Below are 12745 nucleotides of genomic sequence, written 5' to 3'. Positions count from 1 at the left end.
CATTGTTTAGATTAATGTCCCAGGTTGTGTTCCATTAGTGATGCAAATAACAACATATTGAGTAGCTGTTTGTTTCTAAAATTTGTGTTTCCTAGCATTGTGTTGCTCCTTGCTCAAGTGATGATCTTAGTGAAAGGATGAGAGGAAAAACTTCCTTATGCATCCTTTTACCTTGTTTCTCAAACTTCTGTTAACCTTTTCTCCCATCTGTCCCTCCCTTTTTTTTATTTTTTCCTCTACAAGGATTTCCAGGGAAATTCAATCTGTTTCACAGCAGATTCAGAACTGCTTGGTTAATCCTGCTGGTAATTCACCCAATATGAATATATTACAGAAATCTCTAGGAAGACCCCTTCCTTTTAAGGTATCAGTACTTTGTTTGCAAAGGATTTGTATTTCCAGCAATGTCCAGATAGGCTTTAATATATTTACAGCACTTGCTTTCCAGGACAGCAAAACCACAATTGATTTGTGTTTGTTAGATTGATTAAGAAGAAATTTTCAGCACTTATCTTTTGGGAAATATATCAGTTACCCAGATATGCCATTTCTACTATTAATTATGCCATGTATGGAAAATATTCACTTAGTACAAAGGGATGCCTGAATAATAAAAATATTACTCCTAGCTGTGTTTTGGAGACTTGTGAATTGAATATCAGTATGCCACTGTTTTATAAGACTGAAGAACATTGAGTGCTTACTAAGAATTTGGAGAGATCCAAATGTATTTAGGTATCCAAATGTATCTAATGTATCTAAGCATCCAAGTCTATTTAAATTGCAGGTGTAAACTGCAAGTTCTTGTAAGTGACAGTAGCTCCTGATATTTTTTATTATTTTGTGTGTTTATTGCCCTTGATTTAGATAAGTTGCCAAGTTGAAGTACTGTTTGTCTACACGATCTATGTAGTTTTTTCATGAAGGGGAAAAAACCTAACTTCCCAAAGAGGAATTGTTGCCACCTGTTTCAGTTTCTGTCTTCCTGCTGTATTGAGTCAGGCTACTAAAGAATTACTTTTTAGCTGTTGTTTCAGGCTGGTTATATGTAGTTGTACTTTAGTTGTGAACATGTGAATTTGAAATCTTAGTTTTGTCTGCAGTCACAATTCCTGTTTGTGCTTTGTGCTGCTGAAACAAATTGTCCTTTTCATGTTTCCAGGATAAACTGGGCATGGAATGTTTTTCCCAGTTAAAAGCTCTCAGCAAACCACTGAACATCTTGGAGCTAAGATTGGCCTCTGGAGAAAGTAGATGTCAAGAAAAAATGTGCTGTGTGAAAATTGCTGCCACAGGAGTGAAGATGAAGAAAGCATTGCTGCAAGCTGATGGCCTGATAATAAGAGCCAATCATTTAGAAGATGTTAGTCTGGGTAGGTGACAATTGTGAAGGGCCCGGCAGGATAATTTCTGCCAACTCCATTCTTTTGTACACAGGTTAAATGTTCACTGACAAGAAAATAGTATATGCATTTATGTGCCTCTTATATTCTGTCAAACAGATCAGCTACAGATATTTTTGAAAGCTGTACATGCACAGCTGAAAGCAGAAGGAGTCACATGTAGTTATTCAGAAGAAAGGTTTCCTGAAGACACCATCTCCAACTCCTTAGACCCTGCCCTGCTGAGCCAGCTCTGCAGTCAGGTTCAGCTGTGGCCTGCAATGGAATACATAGGGGTGCTCTGGCAGTACAAACTAACAGCAGATTGCATGGCCAAGGCTTGTGCAAGAAGGTAAGAAGTTTGGAGAAAGAGCTCCTGTATTCCTTTCATGATATTCTGAATCCCTAGTAGAATCTGTAACTTTGGTGCTTTACATCTGCACGTAAATCTGTGTGTATGTATTTATAATTTATACACACCTGTTGTATGTTCATATATACCTATGCAGCACACAAATTAGTGTATTAGGAGTCAACAGAAGATGTTTATACCATATTGCTGCAGAAAAACTGAATTAGACCTGGATACAAAGGAAGTAGACTAGTATGCATGTGTCCTTTTGTGTAAACTGTACACACACATTGAAACATAGTTTCAATTACCATTATTAATTTAAGAAGTGTTAGTATTGTTTTAAGGGGCCGAGTCTGATTTATTTTATTTTTATTTTTAGTCTGGCTTACCATTCCTTAAAAGAAAGCTATTAATTTATGGATTTCAGTGAAAGTAATTTTTTGTGTAACGAGTCAGTGGTTCACTTTTGAATTTGGCAAAATTCTGACTTTTCACAAAAGCTATAAAGCTAGAAGACTGTATGTCCCCAAATGTTTTGTATGTTTTGCTCAACATGGAGCTTATGGCTACAAGAGATGACACTTTTTTCCCCTTTTTTCTTGTATTGAGATTTCATTAACCTTGAAGAATTCAAGTGTTTTAAATATAATATGAGTGCTTCTTTTTCCCCAGTGTTTGAAACACTGTTATTTTAACCTTTTGGTGACTTTGCTTGCCATTCTAGTACATTTGTTGCCATTCTAGTACAATTTGTTGTACTATTGAAGTGATTTATTTCCTGTGCCCTGCTTAAGCATTGCTTAGGTTGTATTTTTTTTTTTACTTGCTACAGGAAGAACTGCAGTCAAGAATTAAGCATCTCTTCAGATCTTGCTCAGTTTATAGCTTTTTCACTGAAGTTGACACCAGCTGCTTCTCACCAGCTCTCTGGACTGTGGCACTTGTTGCACCTTAAGGAAGTAAGAACAAGTCAAATTTTATTAAATCAAATCTTTAGTTTAATTTTGCTGAAGTTTGCAAAGGCTTTTCAAAATATGTGTATCAATAAGATTTTTGGCATGCAGTTTTTCTATCTCTGCCTGACAAAAGCTGTTCCCTCTTTTAACAAGAAAGGTTATTAACTGTGGGCCTTGAGAAAATGTAATGACAACATAATGTTGAAAGATAAAATACAATAAAGTCTTAAATAACATAGTTCTGTCTGATTTTGTTTGGTAGTACTGTTCCATACATCCATATGTGATCTAATGGAGAATTGTTTGGATGGCAGGTGCCAGTCTGGTTGTATCTATGTATTCAAAGTAATTTTGCACTGAAAAATGCTTTCCTCTGTACCTGTGCCTCTATATTTTTTTAGTTCTGTTTCAAATCAAACAGACTGATAAAGCTACTTGATGCATTTTCTGTAGAACATTTAATAACTCTGCTTAACATTTATGATACAGTGGTTGTGTTCTCACAAAGCACAGTAAAAACAGTAAGTTCACCTTAAATGCTTCAGAGAAGAGTATTGGATGGCTTTACCCATTTCATGCCTCTGCACCTCGTGTATTGTAACAGAAGGTTGCACAGTCGTAGACTACAGGCTGCATATTTCACAAACAGGGGACAGTGCTGACCTCAGGAAGTTTACTCTTCATTGAGGAGATGCAAGCAAATGCTATATGAATTTGAAAGGATCTTGGAGAGTGTCTTGTACTATCCCTACTGAAAAACAGAATCATTTCTTTGTTCATATGTATGCTTAATTCTCTTTTGCTCCCTGTACATTATTCTCACCTCTAGGTTTTTGTTTCTCCTTAGATATCCCCTGAAGAAATGTCTCTTCTGTCCTCTCAACTAGTTAATGCTGTGTTAGCATCCTTTTGGAGCAGTACTTTCACCATGGACCCAGACTACTGGTTGACTTGGAAGCCACTGCCTGCAACTGAGGAAAACAACTTCTCTAAATCCCATGTGAACCGTTCTATGAAGGTTTGTCTCTTCTGACCTAATCAAATTCTATGAATTTGTTGACTAGTTCAAGTTTTCTAAAGCAATATTGTAAGTCCTAGCATAGTCAGTGCCAGTTGCATCTGAACAATCTAACTCTTAATCTCTTAATTTAGGGCCCAGGCATTGTGACCCGAGCTGTTTTCTCAAAGTGCTTCTTTGAAATTCTAACTAGCAGCAGCAAGACAAGCCAGTGGGATGTGAGTGGGCTTCCTGTCTTGTCATCATCCCACGTAACACTGGGAGAATGGATGGAGAGAGCACAGCAGCTTCACAAAGTGAATGCAGCACTGTGGAACAACCTGGCTGTCTCTTCAATAGCAGATTTTAGGTATTAAGACCTCTCTTCCACATAGATGTTATTTAAATCAAGCATGTTACAGGAGGTTGCTTACTGTGTGTAAATGTTTTCCCATTCCTTTTTCTCCAGACACACAGATGCTAGACTGCAAGGAATAATGCTAAGCAGGCAGCTCTCTGCCCTGGTAGATCTGATTCCAATGGATCTTCAAGAAGAATTTTTGGAGTGCTGTGAGAAGCTCTCCCTCAAGGATCCCATTGCATATGAGTACCTTCTTAAGATACTTGAAAGCATCACTGATCAGGAATTGCTTCCTAAAGAATTCCTGTTTCTTCTGCTCACTTGCTTGCATCAGTTCTATGGGGAAGGGCTTCAGGAGTTACCAGAGACAGCTTGGAGAGGAAGCCTCTGGGTGAGCATTGGCTTAGTGCAGATCCAGATGTGGATTCCACAGACCAGGTTTGATCCAGCTGTTAAAAGAGAATACAAGCTCAAGTACTCAAAAGAAGAGGTGAGTGTGAAGCCAGGTTGGCTTTTACCTTGTTATGTATAAAATCAATGCAGAAGAGTTTGGCTTGGTAATCTTTAAACTGTACAGTTAGAACTTCTTTTAATGTCCAAGAAGTTGTATCTCCTTGGTTGCCCAAGATGTATTTCCTTAGTTACAAAAATCAGAACTGCTGTGAATGGTTTATTCTTTCCTTTTTAGTTATACCACCTGGAGTGTGAATGGAAAACACATGATTTTTCATCCCAGTTGCATACAGGGAAAAGTATTGAAGATGAAACAGTCAGCAACTATATTCATCCCCATATCAGGTAACACCCAGGCACTGAACCCCTCTCCTTTAAAGTGGACATGTCATCTTTGTGTGCTCAGGCTCCAAAGCTTTTCTCTGAAGCTTTACAATTTTTCTCTCTTTCTGTAGAAAATAGAGTTGCTGGTTTTAAAGCATCAATTTTTGAGGTGATATAGAAAAAGCTGTGCTCTTTACTTGCAGTAAGGAATTGTCTGTACACTTTGTACTGCTGTAAATAGAACAAATAAAGCAGTGGCTGTCATATATTGATAAAGTTGAAACCATGCCCAGAAGTAAAACAATGCCATACATTTAAATTACAGTATTTTTCTTAAAATGTAACAATATTATTATCAGTTGAAATGAGGTGGATTATCTATGACTGTAGTTTCTCAAGGCCATTATAGGTGCTGGTGGTATTTTGCAAAGTTCTTCAGCTGATATTACTGGGGAGAAATCTACATATGTGTATTTTAACAATAGCCTTTGCCTATGTTGCTGTGGGTGAATTAAATTTCTTACAACATGGAGTACACTGTTGACATTCAGAATCTGTAGCCACTGTTATTTTGTTTAGGGTTTTTTGTAGCTCTTTTTTATCAGAGGAATTTAAGGACCTCAGGAAATTTTAAGCAAAGAGAGTTTTCTCCTTTATGCAGCCTTCCAGGTGTGTTCATGTACATGGACATAAAAAACTGTGTATTATTCATTATTTTCCACTTTTAATAGGAATCTTTGATTTCATTATTATACACATAGAGGATCTGGTATTTCCATGCTTAAAGAGAATGATAAATGCTGAAAGCAGGTTCTGAATGGCAGAGTTTTACCAGTTGCTTGGGGTAATATTTTTTTCTTAATGCTCACAGAGCTGTCAGGTAGCAAGAAAAAAAGTACTTGAAGTTTGTTGAAGTGGCAGGGAGAGAAGAAATCTATACCTGTGGGCTACAAGGCTGTCTCTTGTTTTTTCCTTATTTGCTGTTTCACACAAACTAGCAGAGTATTTTCTGATTTATCTTTTTTTGCTATGTTAGATCTGTTTGAACAAGTTTGTATACAAGTGTATTTCCATGTCTAAACTGATCAATGTTATTCCTTAACAGGCTGTTGCATGAAAGAATGCAAGGGTTGAAGGAGCAAATAAGCAGTCTTTCCAGAAGGAAGGCCTTCAGGCCTCCAGCTCCACTGTATGATTGCTTATACCAGGAGGCTCACCAGTACATCAGCAGCATAGCACGGATTTCCTCAGTCCAAGACCTTCTAGCCCGCCTTCTGCAGTTCCTCCGTGGAGAGAGACCTAAATCACTGCAGGCTGTGCAGAACCTGTTAAATGAAGAGGCATCATGGCAACAATCCCACCAACAGTTTAGAAAACACCTGGCAGAGGAGTATGCTGCCTTCCCTGATGCCATCACTCCCCTCCAGGCTGCCATCCTGCAGCTGCAGCACGGCATGCGCTTAGTGGCTGCGGAGGCGTGTGCAGTGCTGCAGAGCTCTGTGTGCCCAGCTGATCTCACCAACCTCCTCACTTCTCTGCTGGCATTTCCTTCTGTTGGCCGTGCCTTTCCCACTTACTTGGCTCGGGCAGAAATGTTATGCTCAGTGAATTCAGTTGGGGTGCTTAATGGACTTAAAAAGTTCTCTCTGAAGCACTTTGAAGGGGGATCTGAGGGAGCTGAGCAGCCTTCCCCAACTCTGGAACAGCTGCTGGTGAATGCTTTGTTGCATCTTCGATGCCATGTACTATCCAGAGGAGAAATGGACCAGAAATCTCTGCAGCTCTTCAGACATCTGTGTCGGGTAAGCTCTGGATGCCCATATCTGGAAGTCTTGCACTGAAATTGTTCCCTGTGGAAGACATGGATCTGTTAAAACAGCTCTAGAGGAGAGCCACAGAAATCATCAGGGAGCTGAAACGCCCCTCTTTGTGAAAAAAGGCTGACAGGGTTGAGGTTGTTCAGCTGGGGCAAGAGATGTCTCTAAGGAGACCTTGTTGTGGCTTTTCAGTATAGTAAAAGTGGTTTATAAAAAAGAGGGAAGAGACGTTTTACCAAGGCTTGTAGAACAAGGTATAACAGTTTTAAACTGAAAGAAGGTAAATCTGGATCAGGTATGAAAATAATTGTTAAAAATGTGCATGGTGAAACACAGGAATGGGTTGTCCAGAGAAGTTGGGGATGCTGCAACCCTGAAAGTGTTTGAGAATGATTGGATGGGGCTTTGAGCAAACTGGTCTAGTGGAAGATGTCCCTACCCATGGCACAGGGGTTGGATTAGATTAAGAGGTCCATATCTTGATAATTATTAGTATGATGTTCCTTAAAATCTTCTAAGTTTTTCTCAATTAATTGTAAAAGATAATAGAATATACTGGATTAACTTGTTTGAATTCATCAAGGCATGAAACAATAGCCTGCAACAATTAGCAAAGATTTTATTGATGGAAGAAAAAACCCAAACAAAACCCAAAAGCATGCGCACACACACACACACACACACAGAAAAAAAAAACACCCCAACACAAACTTTGTAGAGAGTTTCTTTTTAAAATGTTTAAGAAAGGAAACTAGAACTTAATCAAGTAGTCTGTTGCATATTGGCTTTGCATTTTCCTCATCAGCTTGTTAAGAGAGCTGTTCGCAAATGTTAGATGGCCTTGATTCCTACTGTTGTAGACCACACACAAGGAGAGAAGAACCAAGCAAAATATATGCTCCCCCACTGAGGGAATAGGAGATGATTTTCACTGTTAACTTGTGTAGAAGGATCTTGCTTTGTGTTTCTTTAGGCAATTGCAAATGAATGGGATGAGCAGGAACGCCGTGCCCAGGAGCAGGAGGCAATGGAACGCAGCCTGTACAGATACAGGAGTAAGAGTCACGGGAAAGGACGCAGCGAGGAAGAAGAGGAAGAAGAAGAATTTCGGAGGAGATTTCCTTTTCATGAAAAGGTAATAGCTGTAACTCTGTTAAGAAACACAAAAATTACATCTGAAGTTGCTCCTGAGAATAAAATGCTATAAATGGCATGAGGAGTAAAGCAGTTTTTCCTTCAACCAAAAGCTACATGCGGATAGATTTTGATAGATATTAAAGTTATGTGCTTGTGGTTTATTTTACTTTCTGGTTGAAAAAGGTTTTGGGGATTAATTTCCAGGTTTGAACTGTACTGTGGTTTGAGTGAATAATCCCAAATTATATAACTGAATGATAATAAAGTTACTTGAAAAAAGCTGGAATTTTATTTATTTAGCATGTAAGATCATATGAGGTTCTGCTACCTGTGGAGGAAGCTGGTTTCCTTGATTAAATAAAGCAGCTGGGACAGAATGGTTCTGGTCCTCAAGCTGTCACTTGAACACAGTTTTGAGGTGGTTTATCAGGAGACACTGCTGCTGCTTTTTCTGCAAAGGGCTTTAGTTGGCAGCAGCTCAGGGATCACTGTACTGCACTATTGCCTGCTGTAGTTACTCCCTGAAATGTTCTGTACACCTGTGTTCAGTTTCAGACTGGCAGTCTGTTTATATGGTACCAGCTGCAAATCATAAGCATGGCATTGCAATGCCAAAAAAAGCAATAAAGGAGATAGGAGAGGAGGCATTAAAGGAAGGAATTAAAAATCACTTTTGGGTATCATGTAATTTGCAGGACTTTGAAGATATCACAGCTCAGCCCAGCCTGGAAGAAAAAATGGAAACTGAAGATCCAGTGGAAGACCAGCTGGAAGTTGACAGAGTCCTTTTGTCCAAGAGCTCTATGCAAACAGTAATGAAAGTTCATCAGCAGTTGTGCTTAAACTTTGCTCGATCCCTGTGGTATCAACAGAGTCTGCCTCCTCATCAAGCCAAGCATTACTTCAGTACATTTATTTCCTGCTATCAGACTGGTGCATGCCTGGTGTCACAGTTCTATCCTTTAATTGGTAAGACTGCTAGCAGTATTTCAGATATGCAGGTTTAGGTTTGTAATGATTTGTTCCAAAATAGTTTCATTACAGGCCATGAAACACATCTGTTAGGGGAAAATGCACAAAACTGAAAATTGTTTTTCCAGAGAATTTGCCCGATGTTCGGAATTGTCTTGTGAAATGCTTTGATTTTTGTTCTTCTATACATTCTTAAAGTTCCATTTGGTAATATAGAAGACCAACACAGTTTAAAAATGTATTGAATACTGAGAGAAATTTGGATCATATGAACCTGCATAGTCCAGTGGAAGATAAAACATTTGAAGAAATTTCTTAGAAGTAAATTTTGCAATGAAGTTCATCAAAGAATTGGTTTAAATTTAGCTTATATATATAAAGTAAAAAGAAAAAAGGTATTGTGGTGGTTTTTTCCACCCTGGATTTTGGAAAACTTGATGTGTAAATTGTTTTAACAATGTGTGAGAACTCAGAATCATCACTTGTTAAAGCACAGGTATATATTTCAGTTCTGATCTAATAAATGTATGTGTACAATTAAGATGAAGCAGATAAGGGCTGCTGTTTCTACAGTACCTTATTTTTGTGTTTGCACCTGAGCCATAATGCATATAGGAGTTTTCTTGTGTGTTGGATTACTTTTCCACAGAGCCCTTGCTTTATAGTAGTATCTCCTTGATGTAAATTTATATGCAGAGGAACTGTGTTCTTCTGACAGGATTATAGCCTGCCTTTATGTAAGTACAATGAGCATCATAGAAATATCTGATAAAATAGAGAATATAAACTCTTAGTATGTCTTGTGTTTCATACTCCATCTCATTATTCCAGTGGTGTAGTCTTACATCCTTCTAAAAGATACAATGCTTGGGATACAAGGAGGGGGGAAAAAAACCCCAACTTTTATCTATTCAACTGAAAAAGAGAACTAATAGCATGTGTGATGTCTTCCTGACTTGCTTCTTAGGTGCTGAAATGAATGACAGTCTTTTGGGAAGCCAACTTCTGCTGAGCACTCTTCTTCACAATACCTTTTTTGAAGAGGTAACTTCAGATCTTGTGCTGCAGCAAGATGGTCCATATGACTTCTATCAGCATCCCAATATTCAGCAAGTCCGACAGTGCCAACCTGTACTTGACAATTTTGCTAAAGAAATAAACAGGCTTCTGCAGGAATGGCCAGAGCATCCTGTACTTGTGCAGGTAAAGCACCTCAACAAATATTTGGGGGAAACTGGAGCATTTTAGGATTGCATTTGTGTGTGAATATGTATAGATATGTGCATACACATTGATATGCTTGCCTAGATGTTGCCTGTATTACTTATGCAGAAATTTGAAGTCATACCTGTTTATTCATAAGAAGTATAGGTATTATTGTGTGTGTTATAGCTATATATGTAAAGTGGGATTCTGCTAAGTCTGAACTTAGAGTTTTAAGCAATCTTCAGTCTGCCATAGCTCAAAGATCCCTGAGGTCACACTGAGTCTATTCCTGTTTTCTGAAGTTCTTTTTTTCATAATGCTTTAGAATAATTATTTTTAGTCCTTCTTACAGCATCGATGTTGTTGCCCTCAGGTTAGATTTCTGGAAACTCAGATTCCATAGGAGCTCTTTGCATTTGGTCATTTGTGCTCCCTTCCCCAAGTCTGTTTGCCTTAGTGAGCTCCTAGTGAGCTTATACTAAATTAAGAAAGCAGTTTAAAAATGTAAAAAAGAAAAAAAAATCTTATCTCTTGCAGGAGTCGATTATGCTCATAGAAATTAACTCAATTTCATGGCTTCTTCTGTTGAAGTGACTTACTAAGGTCTGAGTGTTTTTGTTTTTATTCTGCAGCTGTTAGTTGTGATGGACAGAATCCGGAGTTTTCCACTTTCTAGTCCTCTCTCAAAGTTTCTGAATGGCTTGGAAATTCTTCTTGCAAAGGCTCAGGTAAGAAGAAGGCTAAGGGAAAGCTCATTTTTCTCTTTTATGCTTCCTTACCTATATTTGGTACCGTGTTACGAACACAGTACGTGAAAGCTGTCTGCTTGTCAGGATTTGGGGAAGTCAACTTGCTCCATGCTGAAAGTTTAAAGAGCAAGAGCCCAGTAATCCAGAGTTTTGCCAGGCAGTGACTAATTTCTGGCTTTGTGTAAAGAGGAACTTTTCTTTTCTAGGACTGGGAGGAAAATGCTAGTCGAGCCTTGTCCTTGCGGAAGCACCTTGAGCTGGTCACACAACTGATTATTCAGTGGCGTAGACTGGAGCTGAAGTAAGAATTGTCCTTCCGTGCAGCTTTTCCTTAGATACTGTAAGCTTTCATCTCCACATGAAGGCACATTCCAGTAAAGAATTGCCTTAATTGTGGAGCGTGCTTCTGTGTGTCTGTGGTGGAGAAAATGTGTGGGGAAAAGAGACCACCAGCAAGGAGCTGTAGTGGATCAGAATGGGCATGTCCAGGCTGTGGTGCCTAGGACAATCATATTTTCCCAGAACACTATTTTCCCTGTGCTCTCCTGTTTTCATCCCAGAGTTTCCTGAGCTTGCAGGGTTTTGTCTGTTTAATAACCATAATTAAATTGTCCTTAAAAACTATTGTCCAGTCTCCTTTTTAAGACCATGTAAAAATTTTTATAGCCACAGTATGTCACAATCAGGAATTTCACAAGTCTACCTCAGTTTCTGAGAAAATAGACTTTTGAACCTTCTTCTCATGGATTTTGCTTTACTCTCCCCTCTTTTCTTCTGTTATATTTAATAATGTTGGCAAAACAATGATCCTCAGAAGCTGATTGTATATATTAAGCTTGTATAGATTCTTTCATCCTGCTAAATTTTCCATTAGTTTAATAGAAAGAGAAAACTAATTTTTAGTGTTTTGAACCCAAACTACCCATGATATTTTTGATTTATCTCTCCCTTTTCTTATTGTTTCTAGCTGCTGGTCAGTAAGTTTGGACAATATTATGAAGCAGCATGTGGAGAAATCCACAAAGCACTGGTTCTCAGTCTATCAGATGATTGAGAAGTATGTTCAAGAACAGACAGGGGCAAACACAGAAGGTAAGCTGGGCTTAAAATAAATGTGATGCAGTTGTACTAACGATGTATAATTTTAAGGTCCTAAATGTCAGAGTCTGACAATGCACTTTCAGATATTGTTCTTTGCCCTGCAGTAAATACCATGACCATGTAGGGTTTTCCATATGGAGTGAACTTCATATATATATTTCTGAAATCACTTGTGGCTCATACAGCCTATGTTGTGATGTAAAGAAAAGATGCCTGTAAAAAGCATGTAAAAGAAAGTAGAATTGTGATAGCTGTATGTCATGCACATACAAACATTTCAAACAGGTTTAGAGGGTAGGAGGCCTCCATCTGCAACTGGAAAAGACACCTCATTTTTTTAGCTGCAGAAAGCATAATGCTTTTAACATTCTGTATAAAGTCTGAAGAATTCTTAGAGTAAGTAGGTTTTGGTACATACTGTTCTTAGCAAATCTGTCTGCACGTGTTCATATTACATAAAAAAGGGGGACTGAGGGGAGGGGCAGCACCTTGCCTCCCCCAAATTTAATGGAATTGTAAAGATGAAAGCACTATCCTCTGGCTTGAGACCAAGTTTCCAATCTCATGACTATTTAATGCACTTGATGAGCTTTGGTTATATTACATCTCCAAGAGGACATGTTTTCTTCCACGGATAATACTGTAAAGACACTTCATTCTCTACCAGATTCTTCTGATCTATTTCTGTCCTCATGATTTTGAGGAGTTAAGGAACTGACAGTGACTTATAGTAGGGCTTATCATGTCTGAAAAAGCCATTCATTCATAGAGAATTGCAAGTATTCTGTAAATACTCAATGGTTTCTGAAATTCAACATATAACTGATCTTCTCAGTCACTATCTTAATGCTGCTTCTTGTTCCCTTTTCTTTCTTTCATTGTGGTATTTGTTGGTGTTACTTATTGTCAAATCAGAATTCTTCCCCTCTCTGCTG

At 38.4% G+C, this 12745-nt stretch overlaps 1 protein-coding gene across 2 annotated transcripts in view; it reads left to right on the top strand.

Moving 5' to 3' along the window:
- Positions 1–12745, top strand: part of MDN1 (midasin AAA ATPase 1) — a 118416-nt gene that overhangs the window by 79854 nt on the left and 25817 nt on the right. For both annotated transcript variants that reach the window (XM_079297483.1, XM_079297484.1), the window contains 15 exons: positions 244–364; positions 1163–1373; positions 1503–1734; positions 2570–2696; positions 3541–3711; positions 3846–4060; positions 4160–4541; positions 4740–4849; positions 5934–6630; positions 7619–7780; positions 8478–8751; positions 9722–9957; positions 10593–10688; positions 10916–11010; positions 11677–11801. In XM_079297483.1, coding sequence (XP_079153609.1) covers positions 244–364; positions 1163–1373; positions 1503–1734; positions 2570–2696; positions 3541–3711; positions 3846–4060; positions 4160–4541; positions 4740–4849; positions 5934–6630; positions 7619–7780; positions 8478–8751; positions 9722–9957; positions 10593–10688; positions 10916–11010; positions 11677–11801 — 3254 coding nt within the window. The remainder of the gene's footprint in view (positions 1–243; positions 365–1162; positions 1374–1502; positions 1735–2569; positions 2697–3540; positions 3712–3845; positions 4061–4159; positions 4542–4739; positions 4850–5933; positions 6631–7618; positions 7781–8477; positions 8752–9721; positions 9958–10592; positions 10689–10915; positions 11011–11676; positions 11802–12745) is intronic.

The sequence above is a fragment of the Erithacus rubecula genome (assembly GCF_903797595.1).
Source record: "Erithacus rubecula genome assembly, chromosome: 2".
In the NCBI taxonomy this organism is placed as follows: Eukaryota; Metazoa; Chordata; class Aves; order Passeriformes; family Muscicapidae; genus Erithacus; species Erithacus rubecula.
Note: the sequence above shows the minus strand (reverse complement) of the source record. Positions and strands in the feature narration are given on the sequence as shown.